Raw genomic sequence first — 22,143 nt, 5'->3', positions numbered from 1 at the left:
ACAAAAGATAGAATCACATTTGAGAGGTGCAGAAAAGAGATTTTAATTTTTTTTTTTTTTGAGGGAAGAAATTTAAAATATTGTTTCTTAAAAAACTATTATAGATATTGAATTTCATTAAATCAATTGTTAATTAACTTCATATTAAGATATAAAAAAAACGTCATATTAAGATCAAAGCACTATTTTTTACTCGGATCAAAGCATACACAATCTCATATAAACTCTAAATTTGCAGCTATACAATTTATCTCCTAAAAAAATGTATATAAATATTGTGTTTTTTTTCTTATTTCAAAAGATTGGATTTTATGTTTTTCTAATTAAATTTGATTCAAATCTTTTAAGTAAAGTATTGAGTTCAAACTTTTGTGAATGAAAAAATGTGGATGAAAGATTAGTGTTTCTACACAACACCTATATCATGTTTAACAAAAGAAATAGTCAAATCATGGTATTATGATAATGTTCAATTTCATCTTTTGAACAATCCTTATTGACAATTCATATGGTAGGTTAAGAAATGGAAATGGATTTCTTGTCACCGCAATTGGTAAATGATCTCAATTGTTGTTTGAGATTAGAAGTTAAAATTTTATGAACAATGTTAACTTGTGTTCTTACGATACAAGTTAAGAAATCATATGTAATATTAAAACAGAAATGCTTAATGGTCCGACTTGAATTGTCGTCAGATCCGCACGATGTTGTATTCTATTAGGACATTATTTTAAAATTTTGGATTTATTTTAATTAAAATTTAATTTAGAAATAGGAAGTGAAGCCACGTAATATGTGATGTGGTTCGTGAGTTCTTGATAGTCGTGCACTATATCAATGCTCATATATTAAAATTGTGTATTTAATGTCTTAAAAATTTAAACATTTATTTTTGAATTGCAAAACTTACCTTTTAATACAGAGTATCTAACCTTGGAGTTATTACACAGCAATTGAAGAAAGAAAAAAAATCATACTATGGAAAACATTACACTAATAAAAATATATATTACTAAGTATATATGTTAAATACGAGAGAAAATCAAAGCTTTTGTTCATTTTGTCACAAGTGATTTTTGGTGGAGGCAGAAGCATTTAGCCAAGTCTTTATGCAATGGCAAACAAGAGTGAAAGCAACTAATGAATCTTCTTAGCTCTGCTTGCTTTATTGTAGGTGGTGACTTCTCATATTGTTGTCTTCATCAATTACTGAATAATAAAAAACCATGAGCAATAGATTTGCAATTAAATATAGTAATCAACAAAAAACTATTTGAAATATAAATCATCCTAAATTGTGTTAGTGATAATCATGGCATTGTCTATGACTTTTATTGTATTTCAATGTAATTTTATTTAGACTCCTGCTTTATAAATTGCATTTCATAAATATTTTATTCATAAAAAAGCATCGAAATATCTATAAGTTTACCTAGTTTATCTAATTTATCAATAAAGTTTAGGTGGATTGTTGACAAAAAAAAAAGTTTAGGTGGATTGGATTTTAAAGACTAACCAAAGTCGGTGAAAGCCTCGAGATTTAGAATATATTAACAAATTCACTTATATAAGGATGAGAGTTTGAATTTGCTCCCGATGTGTAAGGATCCTGTTAGTGAGTAATATATAAGTGCATTTATTTTTTTCCTTAAAAAAAACAAATGCACTGACATATTTATTACTCACTAACATATATTACTCACTAACATGATCCTTACACATCGGCAACAAATTCAAACTCTGATTCTTATGAGATGTGAGTTGAATCTTTACCAACTGAAGCACCAGTTTGATACATTACCCTAAGAACAACTAACATTGGTACACAATAGTTGCAATATTTCTAACATTGTTTAGAAATATATGACATCTGAAACATTAAGTTACATTTTGTCAAAAAAATACATAAAATAAGCTTTAAGTTTCATCATCATTTAGACTATAGTTCCCACCTTTAAGTTTTCTGATCAAAACAAGAAACAAGGTTTCATTTATGCCCAATTACAAAATAATTTGAAAGAGCTAGGAATTAAATACTAACCTTAGGCCATTATGTTTTAATATTTGTAACATACTTGAGTAGCATGTCAACAACTTCTGTTGAGACCTTTGAACCTGATTGCTTTAAGTCTCCAATCTTAGTATCTGTCTCTTGATCAAGCCTTTTTACATTTAATCCAGAGCTCCCAGTTGTCTAAGGAAACTCTCAATCAATACCAAATAATTACACTGAATTATGTGATTTTTTAAAAAATTTAGTTGTGTCGGTGTCCGTGTCGTGTCCGATATCCGTGTCCATATCCGTACTTCATAGAGTGATAGTAATTTTTTTTTCCATATGCATTCAATCAAATCTCACCATATATACACATTTATGAAAATATTTTAGGATTTGTAACAACAAAATGTATGTATAAAAACATTTACTAAACATGCAAATAAAATCCATGTATAAATGTGTGTGCATATATACCTCTGTTAGTGACTTTTGATATTCTTCTTCCATGTGAGATCTGTATTGAGCTGCCTCCCTTTCAGCTTCATCTTTTGCTTGCTTCAACCTTTGAGTCCTCACTAACAATTTTTCATTCATTTCATAATATTAGTAAAAATTATGACAATTTTTTTTTGTTTAAATCTAATTCATTCTCACAAAATTAACTTATAAGGTGAAGAATGCATCCCACTTATGAACACTTGTTTAGACCATATATTTTATACAATGTCAGATCACGAACAGGCTCTCATGCTCGAGATTAGACAGTTTAAAAGTTACAGCATCAAAGTAGTTGGGTGTGGGGGACAATAAATCATAAATACACTCTTTATATCGTTTTGGAATATAGATTGGACCTATCTCAACCTCACAAAACTAACTTGTAAAGTGATAAATGTTTCACCTATAAACGTTTTCCAAACTGCATCTTATTTAATGTGTGACTCAACAGCGATTGGAGACGTATTCGGTGTCATACATGTGGCGGTATATGTGATCACATTTAGTTAATCGATTTTCTCGAACTAGTACAGTGTCAATGTGTCAGTGCCATATCTAATGTTAGTGTTTGTGTTGGTGCTTCATAGGTTCATACGACGAAGAGATGAGAATAAAAAACTTTGGATCTTACAATTTCTTGCATTTGAAACAATGTGTTGGGCTTCTTGTTCAGCAGTTAGAAGCATTTGAATGCCTCCTTGACCTTTAAAGGGATCCATTGGTAATAACTATAGATCAACAAAATCAACATTCATAGAAATCAGAAAATATGTATAGTTTGAAAGAAACATATAAATAACTTTCGTTAGCATTCAACATTTATAAAATGAGAAAATCAAAATAGTTTGAAGAAACATAACATCAATTTCTTACCAAAAGAAAGGAAATTTTTCGAAAATAAGGTGTTGGAGGAATATTGAAGAAATTTGATATCATTTGATGGAGAAATTGTTCACAAATATGAATTGTCCGAAAGTAGTGCAAATATAGTTTTGTTACATACCAAGTCAAACTGCGCACTTTGTGTGATGAGATTGGAAAATGATTTATTAGGACATAAAATATTATTATCAACAAAAAAGGAAAAAAGTTAGAATTTATCCCTAAAAAAAATGTTAGAATTTTAAAAGAATTAACTTTAAGGTCAGGTACAACCGATAATACCGACATTGTTAGGTTGAATATCTTTGATGGTGTCCTAGATTCAAAGACGACACTATAAATTTTGAAGGAAGCTACCATAAAAAAAACGAAGGAAGTTTTGATTGATTATTTTTACAAACATCCAAGATCGTCCCTCTGATTTTAAGTGTCATATAAATAATGAATTTGGTGCTCTATTTTTTTATGTGAAATGCTGATGAGTGTCTCTGGGACAATCTTAAATGACTTACTTAAATAATATGTTTTTATGAAAATTTGTATAACAATGCATTGAAAAATGAAATACTTAACTTTTTTTAAGAAATAATTTTTTATAAGTCACATATACGTATGGGTTCTTGGTGCCCCTTAAGTTTGATTTCCCTTCATCTTTCTCTTTATTTTTACCATCATCTTTCTTTGGTTGAACCACCTTCACATTTCGTATCACCTTCTCCGCCATATCTGGTACAATTTCCTTCGCATCTATCAACTAGTCTTAAAAACGACCGTGTTTTGAATTTGAACCAACTGGAAAAAATAGAAAATTAAAATAGTTATTGAGATAAAGCTATTCAAGTGAAAATTCAAACAAAATAAAAACGAAGAGGAACTCAATCATCACGAAAAAGAAAGACAAAAACGAATCAATTATGAATCATCTAGGATGAGTTTTGTTTTTGTGTCGTCATTGCGCATTGTATCGAAGAAGGTACTGAAATTTCTAACTTGTTTGGAGGATTTTTCTTCGGTTTTCTCTCATCGATTTTGTTGTTGTCGGGTTTCTTTTTCTCCTCGTTGTATTTGTTCTTCTTCGATAGTTTATTGGCGGCGACGTCTATTTTAGGTTGAAGGGAAACGAGCTCGACATTCTTCTTAGTGTTCTTCCAATTTATCACTCAACCTTAATTTCTTTTTCACATGTATGATCATGAAGGAAAGAAACTCTAAAAATGGAAGAATGCTGTGTTTTATTTTCTTGACACATTCTTCAAAATGTAAGCAATGTTTCAAAACGATAGAGAAGTATACATGTAACATGTGAGTCAGGAGATTGCTTTCCTAATATCTTACCTTTTCATTCATTTGAAAAGTTTGAAAAATGGTTTCTACATTAATATTAGTTTTGCTAAGTAAAAAAAAAAACTAATATAAATTTTTTGAAGTGTGATTATTTAGCAAAACAATATTCCTTAAGTTACTTTTTCAGTCACTTGCAAACCTTTTTGCTTGAAAAAAAGAGGTCTGCATTAATAGTTGTGTTAAGTAAAAATAGAAGTATAAAAAAAACTGCAAGTTTGGATATTTAAAAATACTATATTGCTTAAGTTACAAGCTATTCCATGCCAAGAATCAGGCCTATAAATCGTAAAACATTTTATGTTTTATTAATTAAAAGCATAGAAACAAAATAATTCTTTTCCTTAAAGAAAAATTAGAGATGCCATTAATTAATTCACCACCCTGTCATTATTTGGACATAAGTAGAATGGAGAGGATGATGATGCTCTAACACATACCCACATTAGTCTTAATTCACATGATTATAATCACAACCTTGTTGATGATTATAATTATATTGTTGTTGTTTGAAACCCTAGCACACTCCAAGGTCCCAAGCCAACATTACTTCACCATCCCAAGTGGGTTATGAAATGTGATTTGATTAGATTTATCGATCAAATACAAGTTTAGAGCGTTAAAAATTAACCAATAACCATGAACTCAAATATCTAAAAGTTAGAAAACCTGCAAAATATGATAGGATATGTTAAATTTTATATTTTACATATTTAAACAATTTCATCTTTATTATTTCAGGTGAAAATGCAAGAACTTAAAATAAATGAGGAAAATATTTCACATGTATAAGTAGTAATCATTTCATGTGAATTCTAAATTAATAATATATAATAATGAATTATCAACAATAGTTATCACTTATCAATGTCAATACAAGAAATATACATTCAAGCCCCAACGATTTTTGAAGGTTGGAATCAATATTCTTTCATTTGGTTCTTCAAATATGGCACTATATGATTATGGTCCTTCAAATATGGCACTATATAAGATTTCATGTCACTGTGAGAGATATCCAGATGATCTCCTGACACGTTAAAGAATTTAACTTTCCCAGCTTCATCTAATGCCCTTAAGCCAATCCAATCTTCAGTATAGAGTTTAGTCTGCATTCACAAAACAAAGCTTGCTTTTGACATCAAATGTCCAATTATGAAAAATGGTATATAAATAGCTTAAATATGTTTTTATGAATGTTCTATTTTTTCTTTAAATTTTAAATACATATATATTGAACAGAATTAAAATGTTGAGTATGAAACACTAACACAGACACCGAACACCGACATTTAGATACCGGTAATAATAAGAAAATAAATGTGATTGAACATAAGCATATCATCGATGTTGGACATCACACACGTCTTCAATCAGAAGTGTTATGCTATATAGGTTTTAATCCTAAGCATTCATGTGAAATGTTTAGACTAAAGATGAAAAGAAAAACAAATTAAATAAATAGAGACCAACTTCTGAAACAAATCATATTTCCAAGAGGTGAAAGCAAGAGAGAGAATTACACACAACACATGGCAATTTCTACCGTTAACCACTTTGATAGATGGTCCACCTTAGACTGGTACTTTAAAATAGTTTGAAGTTTCAAAGACGGCAAACATCACATTCAAAAAGTAGAAGTTCATGTTCTTTCTCGTCCTCACAATCAAGACGATGACTTGGTCGGTGTTGGTTTGTTGAAAACAAAGGAAAAATAATGCGTGCCTTAAAATTCAACTCATACTGCGTTTCTTTGTTTTTAACGAACTGACTCTGATCAAGTCACCGCCTCAGGAGTAAGAACGATGAGGACCATGAGCATCTACTTCTGAGGAGCGTTGTCGATTGTCATTAGAGGTTCAGATGGTTTTTAAGTACTGGTCCATCATATAACCCCCCTCAACAGATAGGAACAACACAAAATAAACTGCATATATGAAATGTTTATATTACCTGTTGTGGTGGTAAAACAGAATGTAAGGCTCCATCTGGATAAAAACCAAACCATGCTGTTTCTTTTGGTATTAAAATCGTATCATGGTCAAACTAGTTTCCATGCAGACAAACAGAGAAAGATAGATAAGTCATACTGACAAATATTTGTAAGTAGAAAGGTTTTAAATTAACAAGAGAGATCAGAAGACATTAAAATGCATAGTTCTTTTAACGCACCATAATAAGGACCAGGTTTTCTAAGCTAGCAAATCGTTTGCTGTAAGTGGAGTTCCTCTTATTGATGATTTCATTGTTAAGCTTTGGAAGGAACTTACACCCCTTAAGGTAGCCAGCAATATCCTGAGAAAAAAAAAGATTATTTTTTCTTTCATCTAACTTGTAGGTCATGTTCATAGTGAGTAAATTTCATAGAACAAAATGTCATTGATCAAATATAGTATACCATAATAGTTTACGAATGTGACAAATGCAATGAAACAGATATCTGACATGCCACTGATACTGATACGTCAACATCGGTAACAATTTGAAAATAAAAATGGAATTATTGAACGTGCCACATGTGTTCTATGTTGGTGTCCGACACCAATACGTGTTGGACACCGGACACATCTTCAATATGAAGTGTCTGTGCAACAAGCAATCAAACAAGTAAAAGGAAACCTATATTAAAGATACTTCAGTAAAATGAATGCAATTGACACAAGACAGGTCAAGACTGAATTGTGATGCAGTATATTCGCACGACAAACATCTCTCTGTGTGCATGGTTGAGATGTTTGAAGATTGAAAGAAATGTTGATGAAAATAACAACTAAAACATAGATACTTGAGAAAAGCATGATCATACTCACAATTGGCATTTTAACATAGCCAGTAGGAGCCAGAGAATTCTGCATCAACGCATTGGAAAAAGTCAGGGAAGTATGCCATTTTTTTAAGAAGGGATTTCAGAAGAAAAAATATTATCATCTCAATAAAATAAAAAGAGTACAAAGGAAAAGTTGAAACCTGGACTATGCTGCTGTAGACCCCAAATTTTATTACACTGTCGATAAGGGTGCATACTTTCTCAGACTGGAAAACAGAGAAAACAACTTGTGTGAATTATTAATATTTAACAGCTTAGTTATTAAAATTTTAAATGTTTTTACTCGATCAATAGATATTGCAAGTTAAACATTAGGGATTAAGACTTCATGACCTGTCATATGCATTAAAAAAATATTATAAGAAAAAAAAAGATAAATTTTGAAATTGGGTGTGTTTTACCTACCAGTTGTAGTGATACAAATTACAATCTTTATTATATGTTTATTAATTGAAATAGTATGATAAAATGATCAGATTTATCTGATACAAATTGTCACACACAAGAGAATGCAAAAACCCTGGAATCATAATTAAAAGTTCATAACATTAGGACAGGCTCCTATAGAGTAATGGTCACTCCATATAAATTTGTTCAGCAAACTCTTAAAGAAGAATGGAATTTTTATATCAGGCTCCTTAAGAAGAAAATAAAATAAATTGTGCCAACGGCTGAGCGAAAGATAAGAGATAATCATCATGAGCATTTGCAATATAACAACCTGCACAACTGGCAGCTAGGGCGAGGAACAGAATCAGCTGGAATGAAAGGAATGAGTGCAGCCAAGCAGGGATATAGGAGGGGTAAGTTAGTATTGAATGAGGAAGAAAGGGACTCGAGAGTGTGCAGGCCCCTTCAAGTGTCTGCGGTGTATCTATTTTCATTTCTAATTTTTTGAAGCGTTTTTCATCGGTTACAGATCTTCCTTAGATATGGATATCACCTTATAAGTACAAAGGACAAAATTCCGGTAAATGTTTTTATCAAATAATGCTCCATTTTCCTATCATTAATGAAGAAGGAAGATCTTTTCAGCTTAACGAAAAAGAAAGGAAGCGAGGTGACTGGATGGAGTATATTACAGGGAACCAACATGGGACTACTTTGGACAGAAAAAACATGAAATAAGTGGGTAAACTGTGATAAACTTCATTGCAGTGTTGTCAATTGTGTGTCACAGAAAATAGTGGTTTGTTCAAATGCTTCTGCACTACTCAGCCGCTATAGCCACTACTTGACAACACTATACTAAATATGTATATTGCAGAACAATAACTTGTTCAAATGCTCGTCTCACATTGTGTCATTGCATGGATACAAATTGTGACCAATCAAAACTTGAAATATTAGTCAACGTAGGTTGGTTGGTAAAGGTGTAACTAACAGTTCACAAGGTCGTGAGTTCCAATCCCACTACCAGTGTGAGAATCTTGTTAATGGGTAATCTATTAGTAACTCTGCAAGTGCTTTTTGAACTGTGACCATGAGGCTTGACCTGACTCTGGTGTCTTTAGGACCCAACTATCCTAATCTATTAGCAATGTGTATGAAAAAGTTAATAATATTGAAAGTTCCCTTTATTTATCAAATCAGACAACTTTGGTATTACACTTTCTATTCAATCAATTTTCCCAAAGAATGTTTCATTATTAGTCTTTGCACTTCAACATAGAAAGTCATCATCTAGTGGATCAAATTCATTTTTACCTCTTAACCTTAGAAAAAGAAAATAGAATATAGAAGAACGACATAGACTTTCTGGACACAGCAGTATAACAATCACATACCCCGCATAATGGAATAGAAGCCGTACCAGCATGTGGACCACCCAGGGATATAAAATTCTTTACCTGAATCACATGAAAAGGATACAAGTGAAATACACTACATAAAATATTGGTGTAAATAGAAAAAAGTACTAAGAGCAAAGAAAACTTAAAGGAAATAAAGTCTTACAAAAACTATGATCAAAATTATTCGGTTTTGGGTTTAGAGGAAGAAAACAAATACCCAGATTAATAAAATCATACTAATATGATGTGAATGATATGTTACAAAAGATAAGATGCCAATCCTTTTTTATATTAACATACAAGACTCCGAATTCTTTTTTTTTTTTTTTGGTCAAATAGCCTAGTGGCTAGAATTCACCATTTTCAAGGTGAATAAGTGGGGTGTCCAGGGTTCGAACCCTGGCCCCTGCATAAAACAATGCATATCCCTACCAACTGAGCTATGCTCACGGGGACACAAGACTTCTAATTTTAATTTATAGTAAACAAGTTAACGCTTACCGGAGGTCCGCCATCACAAAATTCAATAATCCCTCTACCAATCACGTTGCCCTGATAACCAAAAGAATTAATATGCTATTAAAATAGGAATTTTTTTATTGAAATGCATAAATAGTCAAACCCTAAGCTGACTAAGATTGAAATGCATGTATAGCAAAACCCCTAAGATGATATTTAGTTTAGTATTAAGCAGGTGTAATAGGGGAAAGGATTCCCATAAAGGCAAGGTGGCCTCAGGTAACAACCTTCGGCGCACGTGGCAACTGGGGAGTGTGGGAAGTTGTTAGGCCGACTTTTGATGGCAGGCCTATTATTAATGTGGAGGAGAGGAAATAGCATAATTGATTATAAAAGGAAAGCAATAGAAAAGGAGAAGGGGCATGATGAGTGTGAAGTGGGAACTCAGGGGCTGAGTACTGGGTGATTCCCATCTCAGAGGGGGTGCTCTCGTTGTTCACAGTATCATTTACTCTCTCTTTTGGAAGAAGATTTATCTCCATCCCTTTCTCATTTACTGTTTTCATAAACCTTTTGTATAGAGGACTCATCCTCTGAGTTTGTTATTAATATCATTTCACCGGTTTCAGTTTATCATATGGTTTGCTCCTCTTAGAAGCACGAGAGGGATTGGGATTTAAATGGGTGGAAATAATATTGTACGAGGAGTGCTAGCAACACACTCTCTAACACACATATCTTAACACACTCTCTTCAATTGGCTAAAATTCAAATGAGAACCACGTAATTTGGTGGAACCCGCATAAATTTCAACCAACAGAAGAGATTTTGTTGAGATGTGTACGGTAGAGAGTAAGTTCCTAACATTATTCATACTATACTTTCCTTTACTTGAGTAATCTGATCCTATCTCTATCATTTTATATAAAAAAATGCTGAGTAATACAATACTATAACACAGATTTGAACAAGCTGGAAAAAAAACTACCATAATTTTCTGGTTTTGATACCTCTATAACCCAATAGGGTGAACTGGTCTGGTCAAAGGTCCAGGTTACTAGTTATCGGCATAACCAGAAGAACCCAGTCTAGGTTTAACTTTGCCCATTAGATATATATTCATATATCTGTGCATTTAATCCATAAATAGTATTACATTATTGCATGCTACAAATGTTCTACAAACATATACAAGCAAAACAGATGAAATTTGGCATCATAAAGATCAATCTTTACAAAATTCTCAGACAAAATTGGACTTGATCCAAAAACATCAAAGTAAAAACCAACATAGTCTCACAACATTGATCGCAAAAAACAAAAATACTGTTGCTGCATTGCATAGTATAGATTTACCTGAGAAAGTCCAACAATGTTGTAACCTTGATTTAGTTCACTCATTTTCTTGACCTATAGATAGGAACAAACACTTCTTTAAAAACAAGTTATGCTTAACCATCAGGACAGCAAATTACCCAACAATTTCATCACCTTCTCACATGCAATAGCCGTCTGCAAGGATAGAGAGTAAATCAATTGTTACTCAAATTGTCAAACACCAAACTTCATTAAAACCAATGCACGTCATTCGAGAGTCACCTGTTTTAATAGGGGCTTGGTCCAAGAAGTCCACATTCCATTTCCAATTTCTCTACAGATAGACCAAGTAAAAATAACTAAATATGTGGAATCGTTACATCCCTAATGTAAATTATCAGGGTTAAAAGAAATTTATATCTATAACTGAGGTTATGAAAGAACAAAAATTGATATGCATATAAAAACCCTCTATCTCATTGATTTTCAGCCATATTGTGAAACATTTTGTGCAACTGCATCTACCTATAGGATAAGGAAATACAACCAAAAAGTGAAATAACACTAAACACATGAGATAATAAATATAACAAAGTTAAATAATAGCGTACAAGCAGTATCCTTGAGAACCAGACCAATCACTTAAAAGCTTAACAAAGTTTGTGACTCCTCCATTCTTGCATTGATCTCCAATACCTGACAGAACCAAACACAAAATCAGTATCTTATGGCTGGGTATTCACTAATTTTGCATAGATCAAGTGTTCTTGCTAAAACATGCATTCAAATCTGAATATCATACAACATTCCTTTTGCAGTAAAGACAAACAGTTGCAGGCATAACTCCTGTAAGGGTCCCCATGTTTTAGTATTTGTTATTCTGATTTTCCATAATTAATGCATCCTACTTGTCTATCAAATCTACCTTAACTAGGAATCCCTTTAAATAATAATTTTCATTCAATTATGTTGTTTCCTATTTTACCAAGCTTTTGGAATAAATATTCTAGATGATGTATCACTATTCTCCACCAAGTATAGTTATAAGAATAAGTTCTTCTCTTGAACAAAGTGAACCCCTCAAATTGGTTTTCCCTATCTTAATTTTCAAATTCCTAACATTCTTTGCAGAAACATAGGATTATCACAAGATATATCAAGAGCTGTAATGTTGGATGAACCATACAAAGGAAGTTTAAGTAATGATGGCTATTGACAAGGCATCCAAAACTATCTTGAAGCAATAATAGAAGCAAAGCTCCACAAGAAGATGGAGTAGCTAAAGACATTAGTATCTCAAACTGTTCTGACCATGTAAACTCAATAGCAAGAGAGTAACTTGAGCTCTAACTGGAAACGTAAACCAACAGGACAAGCACACAGTAACGATGCTCTTTTCTGCTAAGTACTTAAGCATGAATTTCATCGTTGTTAAGGTAGAGACCCTAATGAGATGGATGACTAGAGCTGAAGAAATGTTTTTGATTCCATCATACACCAGCAAGCATTGGGATTAATCAATTGCAAGTCCCCTCATGCCAACATGGTTTCAAAATAGTTCAACGGCCATGATTTGGGCTATGAAATCAAGTTTTTATGTCTCCATGGCCGCGATTGAGGATACATCAGCCCTGCAAATCTCCTCATTATCAGGGATTGCAACGCAACCGTGACTAAAATTTAAAACCTTGGGTCAATCCACCTCCACCTCAAAACTTATCAACCAACAACGATTGAGGAAGAAAAATAAACTAAAAACTAAGTTCCATAAGAAGATGGATGATCTAAAATTACTAGTAACACAAACTTTTCTTCTAACTATGCTCTCTTCTGTTATGTATATATCTCAAATTTCCTCGTTGCGAAGGTGGGGACCCTAATGAGATGAAACACTAGTGCTGAAACACTTTTTCTCTTCCATCATACACTATAAGCTTCTAAAGTAAAGCAAATGGTATTAGGCCCTGTTATGGTAAACAACTTATTTTGCAGCTAAGTGCTTATCATATAAGCCGTTTTTGTAACACATGATGATAAAATAAAGTCAAAACTGTTTTTGTATAATCCATAAGATAGAGAGCTTATGGAAATAAGGTGAAAAGTGAAAACAACTTATAAACATGTCATAAGTTGTTTACATAAGTTTTCCCAGACAGTGCCACAATTGCTTATGTCAGTAGATAAACTAAAATAATCCAATCCAAGCAGGCCTTTAATCTTGGTGGAGATGTGATGAAAATATATGATTTTTATGAGCATGTTTCATTGATTCATGCTTAAATGAATGAACTGCAAGTCTCATCAACTCAACCTAAAGCCCGCAACCACAATCTGGGTCGCAAAATCAAGGTTTTTCATGTCTCCAATACCGTAATTGAGGTCACACCTACCCCAATTTAACCACAGTTCTCCTTATTATCAAGGATAGTTCGTAACCGTAACCGTAATTCAATACCTTGGGTCTAGTCAACCCATTTCAACTAAATGATACAGCTCAAGTGGTTAATAAGTTCCACCTAAGAACAAATTATTCTGGAGGTTCAATTCGGGAACGGAACAATTTTTTGCCGGACTTTACTTACCAAATAAACTAAGCTAAAAAACTAAACTTTGAGTTAATCAAAAGCAATAATCGATGACCCAATATATAAAATTGAAACATTAAACTAATTAAAAAAGATTGCAACATAAACAAATAACTATGAACCATAAAAATGAGATAAATTGGTATTTTGATATAAATTAAAGAAAAACTCACCATGCAAGACGATGAAAGGAAGAGATTGAGTAACAGGGATGAGTACGAGAAAAAAGAACACAGCAACAACGTTAACAACTCGTTGTTGTTGTTGGTTACTTCCCATTTTCAAACCAAACCAACAACAACGAGTGAGCGATGAATCAAATAAGAATTTGAGGTAGGGATTCGAAATGAGAATTTTAAGATAACATTTGGGGAAAATTTGAAATTTCAAAAAGTTGTGGAACCAATTTTTAAGAGTGTTTGTTACGGATTAAAATAAAATTGATTTTTATATAAAATAATTTAGAGATTATAAGTCCGTTTGTTATAGTTTTTTTAAAAAAAAAATCACTTATTTTAAAAAAATAATCACTTTAAGAGTTTTGTATCCGTTTGTTACAATTTTTAAAAAAATTAAAATAAAAAAATCTAAAAACAGAGCTTCTCAAAAAATAGATTTTTTTTAAGAGGAGAGAGAAAATATTGAACTAATTTTGTAACAAAAAATCCCAATTATATAGTTGTATTAAAACAAACTAGATTATTTGTTTAAAAAGGTGATTTTTTTCACGGGAAACAAACGCAAAATAGATTATGATTTTTCATAAAATCTCTAAAATATAATCTTTAAATTATTTTATGTCAAAATCACTTTTATTTTAATCCGTAACAAACGGGTCCTATATCTTAGAGATTTTATGTAAAATCAGAATCTATTTTTTGAGAAGATGCTCTTAACAGCTTCTCATTTGAAGCTGTTTTTAGATTTTTTTTTAGATTCTGATTTTTTTAAAAAGTTGTAACAAGCGAATGCAAAACTCTTAAAAGTGATTTTTTTCTGAAAAAAAACTATAACAAATGGGTTCTAAATATAAAGGTTTCATGTTCGATTCGTTGATGCCAATTTCAGTGGACAAATACATGAAAATTACATATCTTCCTAATAACACATGGAAATTCCTAAACTGCCTTAAACGATAGTTAACTTCCGTTCAGCAATCCGGCAACAGTAACTACCACAAGTGTCAGCGGTAGTTAACTACTGCTGCGTTCGTTACATATTCAAGTCAGAAGCTAGCTACCAGACACTCTTTCATCACTCTTTCTCCCTAAAAATTTCAATTTTCACTCTCTCTCAAAAAAACTCTACCAAATCATCCAAAAAAATTTCACTAAATCACAAGTAAGTAATCACTTAGGCTATTGTCATAAATTTTACTCCATCCCTCCCATAATAACTGAGCTAATTGCAAAAGAAAATGTTTTCAAAATAACTAAGTCATTTCACTTTTCAATACTCCCTCCGTCCCAAATTGTATGTCACTTTAGAAAAAATATTTGTCCCAAATTGTATGTCACTTTACAATACCAATGAAACATTAATGTTATTTTTCCTATTATATCCTTAACTATTTATTACTCTTTCTTCTTTCAATTTTTTCATTTATCTTTCTCATATCATTTATTAAGGATAGTTTTGTAAAACAATTCATAATATCTCTTTCCCACACAGTATTAATTACATTTCTTAATATGTGTGAAATGCCCAAAACGTCATACAATTTGAGACGGAGGGAGTATAATATGAATCACTTTTTCCCTTTTATAACTCTAATTAATACTATTGTTCAAAAAAAAAAAACTCTAATTAATACTACTTTCCCAACTTTCAATTTAATATATTCCACTTTGCATTTATGATTATGAAGAATGCACCAATACTTAATAAAAGCACTTTAAATTATTTTTCTCTCTCTCTCTCTCTCTCTCTCTCTCTTTCATTTATACATTTTTCTTAATATGTGTGAAATGAGGAAATGGCTCGGTTAATTCGGGACGGAGGGAGTAGTTAGTATATATGTTTTATATGTTTAAATTTTAGTTGTAGTTTAATTTTTAAACGTTGATTTATTTTTTTAATAGAGTTATGTTGTAGATCTGAAATGCTAATAACAAATATTATGAATAGTTGTTATAATGGAGTTATATTGCTTAAATTTCTATTTTTTTCCGAACTTTATAAATTTTATAGGGTTATAGTTATGATTTTTAGAGTTTATGTATAATTTGCACTCCAGGTGTTTGATGAAATATTTGAATGAGTTTTTCATTGATTGTTTTTAATTTCTTATTGTGTAGATTTGAAGCAATGACCGATATGTTCGACGTTCATGCACAATTCAACGGCAGAGAACCTCAGAGATTGAAGGTTCGATGCCTTGGAGTAATGTTAAGAGGTCTCAAGGATCAATTGAATGAATTCAACCAAGGAGTCAATCCCGGAGACACAAGGAGGGTGGAATACGTTTGATATAAACGTTCAACACTCGACGAGGGGAGAATATCATTTAGTTGGGTGGAATTAACGAACGATGAAAACGTGAGGAGCATGTTTTGGGAGCACAACATGTTCAAGTGGATCGATATGCGTGTAACGTTGTTGAGATCAACTGAAGATATTATCAACAGTTTGATTCCGCCAGAAGATCGTGATTAGGTAGGGAATGCACCTTCCAACTACAACAATTGTCTTACCTTGAAATGGGAATTCAAACTTGTTAAACGACAGTTCCCAAGCTTTCACCCGACAGTTCTATTGTTCCATTCAAAAGATTAAATTCTTGTTAGGCTCGTTTAGATAAAAGTATTGAAGTGTCAAGGAATGCACCTCATTCTTTTGACACTCGAATACCATCATTTAAACCAAGCCTAACAAAAATTTAATCTTTTGAATGAAATAATAAAACTTCCGGGTGAATGCTTGAGAGCTGCTGTTTAGCCAGTTTGAATTTACCCCATTTCATAGGTAAGACAATTGTTGTAGTTTGAAGGTGCAACCCGAATGTAATGTAATGATAGGACATATTTAGGAACTTGTATTATTGAGAATCAGCTATATAAGTTATGATATCAAATTCCTTCATATAAGATGAGTGCAACAGAATGCACATCACTTTTTATGTGATGACCCGTCTTATATGAGGGAATTTGATATGATAACATATATAGTTGATTCTGCATAATACATGTCGTTTTGAATGGAACAATAATTTATTTATTCACGTTTCAAATTTATTTATTCATTATGCAATTTTTATTCGAATTCACGTTAGATTTAATTAGTCTTTATTCGAATACGCAATTTTTAATAGAAATTATTCAATACGCAACTTTAATCGAAATTATTCAAAACGTGATTTTATTCAAAGTACCATAATATCTAGCAAAATGTAGCACAATGCGCGCGACATATAAAAAACATAAAAAAAGATCCAAAACAATTAGGCATTACAATCCATTACATTCAATCATCTTCCTCGTCACACAAGTCAACTGGATTGTCCTCGCCAGTTCCTGGGGCACCTTCTTTTGGTTGAGGACCAAAATAACATGTCCTCCCGCTCCTCCTCAACCTCGTTTGATTGTACACCGGCACCTTCAAATCCTTCTTTTTTACGGAACCATCACATTCAATTATGTGCCATGTCATAGGCGATTTTTCTTTCTTCTTCTCATCACCCACCTTTTTTTTCAACTGAGCGTTACCCTGATTCTGATATGAGACATATCTACATAAAAAAATTGGCGATCAAAACCTAAACTAATCCTAACAATTCATAAAAAAAACCTAAACTAATCCTAACAATTCTACAACAATTCATAAAAAATCCTAAACTAATCCTAACAATTCAACAACAATTCATAAAACCCTAAACTAATCCTAACAATTCATAAAAAACCTAAACTAATCCTAACGATTCTACAACATTTCATAAAAAAACCTAAACTAATCCTAACAATTCAACAACAATTCATAAAAACCTAAACTAATCTTAAAAATTCTACCACAATTTTCTAAAAATTCTACAACAATATTAGATTCAACTCTAACCTAACATCAAATCATAAAATCATAAAATCAACAAAGCCTCTATAATCGAAATTTAATAAAAAATACTAACAATTCAATCACAAAAAACCAATGCAATATGATTCAAAACACTTACTTGATTTTGTGATTGAAATTGGCTTGGAATGGCTGAAAATCGCACCTAAGAATTCCAAAAACGCAACAATGGAGTTTTGGAAACTTCTAAGTCTGCTGTTCTTATAACAGATCAACGGTAGTTAACTGCCGCTGGAACCAGCGGAAGTTAGCTGTTGCCGGATTGCTGAACGGTAATTAACTACCATTGGAGGCTTTTTAGGAATTTTCATGTGTTATTAGGAAGATATGTATGTCAGAACAACAATTTTCAAAATACATACCTCTAGTTTTAAATGGGTCCCTGCAAGTTGGTGTTAGGATTGGACTCCTCGAATCGATCTTAAATCGGATACCGAATTTTCAATTAGCAAATTATACAGATCCCTAAATTGGCCTTGAATCGATCTTACATATAAAATATACGGATCCATTAGCAAATTATGAAGACCAATTGAAAACGTTTGAAAATTTAATTATGGGACCCAACTTTCAATTATTTTATTAATTTATACAGACCAATTTGTATTTTTTATTTATTTTAAATTACAGTTTAGTTTTCAAAATTTAGACAAATATTTTTATTTTAAATGCACCGAAGGGTCTTTTGCATTTCAAATATGAACAATCAATTTTTATTGTGCTACAAATCGATTATCCTTATTTGTATTATCAGTTTTTATCAAATTCAACCTATAAATTATTTTTTACATATCCAAAATCAATTTTAACACAAAAATAGAATCATTTCAAGATTATCTTCAACCAACACATAAATCACACAAATTAAATACTTTAACATAATCATGCACATTTAACATCAACGAACACATGTTAAAACACATCCATCCATCAATCATGTTTATGAAAATAATAAATAAGCAATGCATGATAAGAGATAATTTGATCACATAAAAACTTAACATAATTATGTTCTCCTCACAATCGTCTAGATACAATAACCGTGGACGTACAACATATATTAATCATGACATATTCTTATTTAATAAAGCTACCATAACTCAAACTTAGTTAATCGATTTCTATCAATTAATCCATCTAATTAGTTTGTTCATATAATTAACTTAATTTTATCATCTAACGTTCAATTGCATTTTAAATATCATGATAAGTAATTATTTTATCATCAATAAACTCTAAATTACGATTCATATAATCTTGAGGATCTTTTGTATTTCAAATATCAACAATCAATTTTTGTTATTCTACAAATCAATTATCCTTATTTGTTTTATCACTTTTTTATTTTTTTTTTATCAAATTTAACCTATAAATTGACGTTTGTAAAAGAAAACCTATAAATTGATTTTTACATATCCAAAGTAAATTTTCTTAAACGCAAAAAATAACTTCACATTACAACACATGTTATTAACAATATCAAGATTATCTTCAACCAACACATAAATCACACCAACTACATATTTTAACATAATCATGTATATTTAACATCAACAAACACATTAAAATGTATTCATCAATCAATATTTTTTTTAACCCCTTGAAAATTGAAACAAACATGCACCATATCAATAGTGGTAATGTCATTTGTCCATGGTGAGAAAATTAAACATTTTCCCACCCCTTAGAATTATGTTTTTCACATATAACTCATTTTTTGAATGTTCAACAAGATATGTAAGGGGTAAAAAAATTGTTCCCTAATATCAAATATGTCATGACTAAAAAAACAGACATTGAAATGTCTTTTTGCAGATAACATCTTCTCAGGTTTTTATATGAGATCATCTTTAGTAGACTTCCATCAACATGCATACGCGTACTTGATTGAAGCGGAAAATCATCAAGTAGGGCGTGAAGACGACTTCTTGCAGTACTCTTCACTTCTGGCGAGATTTGGTACGATACTTGTGATACTTGTACACCCCACGACAAACAACAATTTCCACACACAAAACAAAGAAAATCAAAGCAGCAATAGCAAGTGGACCCGGACGATGATGATGATGGCTGTGAGGAGTAGGCGGAGCAGCTTTTTTGTCTGCAACGATGAAAGTAACTTCAGCGTTGATCTCTAATCGAATCTCGAAGAGCATCATCAACGCAAATGAACAAACAACATTAGCAGAAACCATGAAAGAAGAGTACACTTGAATGTGATCGGGAACATCATCAAGAAGAATGAGATACAGTAACATTCCCAGAGAACAAGACCTGCTCCGCAATCATGAAAGCATGGAAGTAAATATTCACATCCGTGGATTGGAAGAACACGCGTCATTCGTTGCATGGTTTCTAAGTAATTATGGCACTGATAAAACCCAAATTTCCTAAACATAGAAGGAATATTTCTTTTAATTTGTTACAACGCTCTTATTTGTTTTATCTCTTTTAATCAAATACAACCTATAAATTGACTTCATAAATAAAACCTATAAATTGATTTCAACATATCCAAAATCAATTTTCCTAAACACAAAAACTTAACTTCACACAATCACACATGCTTATTAACAATTATTCACATCATATCAAGATTTTCTTCAACCAACACATAAATCACACACATATTTTAACATAATCATGCATATTTAACATCAACAAACACATATTAAAACATATTCATCAATCAATCATGTTTATCCAATTAATAAATAAACAACACATGATAATAGATAATGTGATCACATAAAAACATAAATAATTATATTGTCCTCACAATAGTCGTGGACGTCCAACATATATTAACCATGAAATATTCTTATTTAATAAAGATATCATCACCCAAACTTAATTAATCGAATTTCAATCGATTAATCCACCTACTTAGTTATGCTCATGTAATTAATTTAATTTTATCATCTAATCATTCAATTGTATTTCATTTTGCTCTTGCCTTATAATTTTTTTTAAAAATATTTCTAATTATGCTTCAACTTTTAATTTTTTAATGATTTTATACGAACTTGTTTAAAACATTATAAAATGTTCATCCGCAATAAGTTAGCTTAAAATTTCATTAATAGATCTAAATTTTCATTAGTTTTATCTTGAAATTTTTGGATTTTAAAAAATTCATATTTGATCTATTACATTTTTAAAAATTCTATTTTTTTATAAAAGAGATTATTACATTGTTCTTAACATGTAGGTAAGAAAATCATTTCAAAATATAAAAGTGAATATAATTAAGCAAATTTTAACTCAAAAGGGACCAACACATAATTAAACAAATTTCGTGTTTTGATGACACTAGGTCATATATCACTTTTGTTATAGTTTTTATGTAATTTTGGTTGAGTTCGGGTGATTTTGCATGAGATAGAAGCTTCAAATGACACATTTGATGTTGGCAAACAAATAAGAAATCGTGCTCCGATTTTACAGCAAATTTGAGACATTTTGTCTCGTAAAAAATCGTGCTCCGATGGAACCAAATCGGGCTACGATTTGGCAGACGCTCCAGCCAGGATATGACTTTAATGAAGCCATCGTGCTCCGATTTACAGCATCAGAGTACGATTTTGGCGTATCTGAGAATTTTCCTATAAAAGTGAAGTTGTTTTCTGAGCCAAGGGTTGGAAAATTTGGAGAAAGAAACTGACTTTTGGAGCTGGAGATCTGGAGAGAAGGTGTGAGACCATCGAAACTCATATTCAGTTACCAATTTCATGTAATGAATCCTTCTTTTACATTAGTTATTTGTGCTTTAGTCATGAGTAGCTAGATCCTTTGTGATTAGGTCAAGAGATGATTTTGTTCTAGCTTATGTTTATGTAACCTGCAACTCTTAATCTTTATGAATGTCATTCTAGTTTATTCAGTATAAATTGTTCTTAAAGCTTTTATGATTCTGACCCAATATAATTGATTTTAGAGTATATATGACTACTGACACTAGCGTTTAACTCTGACATATTTATACTGTTCAATCTAACGGACAATCTAGGGATGGAGCGTTGTTAGGTTGTGATACTTGAATTAACGGACTTAAAACCTTTGATGACTATAGGTTCACCTAAGGGATTAGGGAATTATAATCAGAAAAGAGGGCTTAGGATCAAGGGATTGACCTAAGCTATTTTGTTAATTTGTCGTAAACTTTATAGCGTTCGTAAACGTAAGAAACAGGTTGCTAATGAGCGATGAGCAGATGAATCGAATGACCTAGTCATCACTCCATATTATTTCTTAAACCAATTTTTCCTTAACCATTTTATTTTAACTTGCAAATTAAACCAATTGCCTCAGTGCACCCCCCATTTTACAAACATCCTTAATAATAACGTTACTACCGAGTAGAAGTTGAAACAGTCC

At 31.5% G+C, this 22,143-nt stretch overlaps 2 protein-coding genes across 4 annotated transcripts; both read right to left on the bottom strand.

Annotated features, from left to right (window-relative positions):
• Positions 1-988: 988 nt before the first annotated feature.
• LOC25497458 (V-type proton ATPase subunit G1) lies at positions 989-4,646 on the bottom strand. 3 transcript variants are annotated; one of them, XM_024770661.2, is made up of 6 exons: positions 4,370-4,646; positions 3,371-4,171; positions 3,129-3,225; positions 2,474-2,574; positions 2,042-2,194; positions 989-1,209 (listed from the first exon to the last, which is right to left on the bottom strand). In XM_024770661.2, the coding sequence occupies exons 2-5, from the start codon at positions 3,737-3,739 to the stop codon at positions 2,051-2,053; spliced, it is 711 nt and encodes a 236-aa protein (XP_024626429.1). In that variant the 5' UTR covers positions 3,740-4,171; positions 4,370-4,646; the 3' UTR covers positions 989-1,209; positions 2,042-2,050. The 3 variants fall into 3 exon arrangements, with proteins under 3 accessions (XP_024626429.1, XP_039683456.1, XP_024626430.1); XM_039827522.1 differs by having other exon boundaries at positions 3,371-4,646; XM_024770662.2 differs by lacking the exons at positions 3,371-4,171; positions 4,370-4,646 and having other exon boundaries at positions 3,129-3,355.
• Positions 4,647-5,498: 852 nt separating this feature from the next.
• Positions 5,499-14,110, bottom strand: LOC25497457 (palmitoyl-protein thioesterase 1). Its single transcript, XM_013592037.3, has 12 exons — positions 13,875-14,110; positions 11,728-11,812; positions 11,399-11,450; positions 11,291-11,311; positions 11,156-11,209; positions 9,842-9,892; positions 9,335-9,397; positions 7,688-7,753; positions 7,531-7,569; positions 6,893-7,015; positions 6,674-6,766; positions 5,499-5,829 (listed from the first exon to the last, which is right to left on the bottom strand). The coding sequence occupies exons 1-12, from the start codon at positions 13,978-13,980 to the stop codon at positions 5,641-5,643; spliced, it is 942 nt and encodes a 313-aa protein (XP_013447491.1). The 5' UTR covers positions 13,981-14,110; the 3' UTR covers positions 5,499-5,640.
• Between the last annotated feature and the right edge of the window lie 8,033 nt (positions 14,111-22,143).

The sequence above is a fragment of the Medicago truncatula genome, chromosome 7 (genome assembly GCF_003473485.1).
Source record: "Medicago truncatula cultivar Jemalong A17 chromosome 7, MtrunA17r5.0-ANR, whole genome shotgun sequence".
NCBI classification, from domain to species: domain Eukaryota; kingdom Viridiplantae; phylum Streptophyta; class Magnoliopsida; order Fabales; family Fabaceae; genus Medicago; species Medicago truncatula.
Note: the sequence above shows the minus strand (reverse complement) of the source record. Positions and strands in the feature narration are given on the sequence as shown.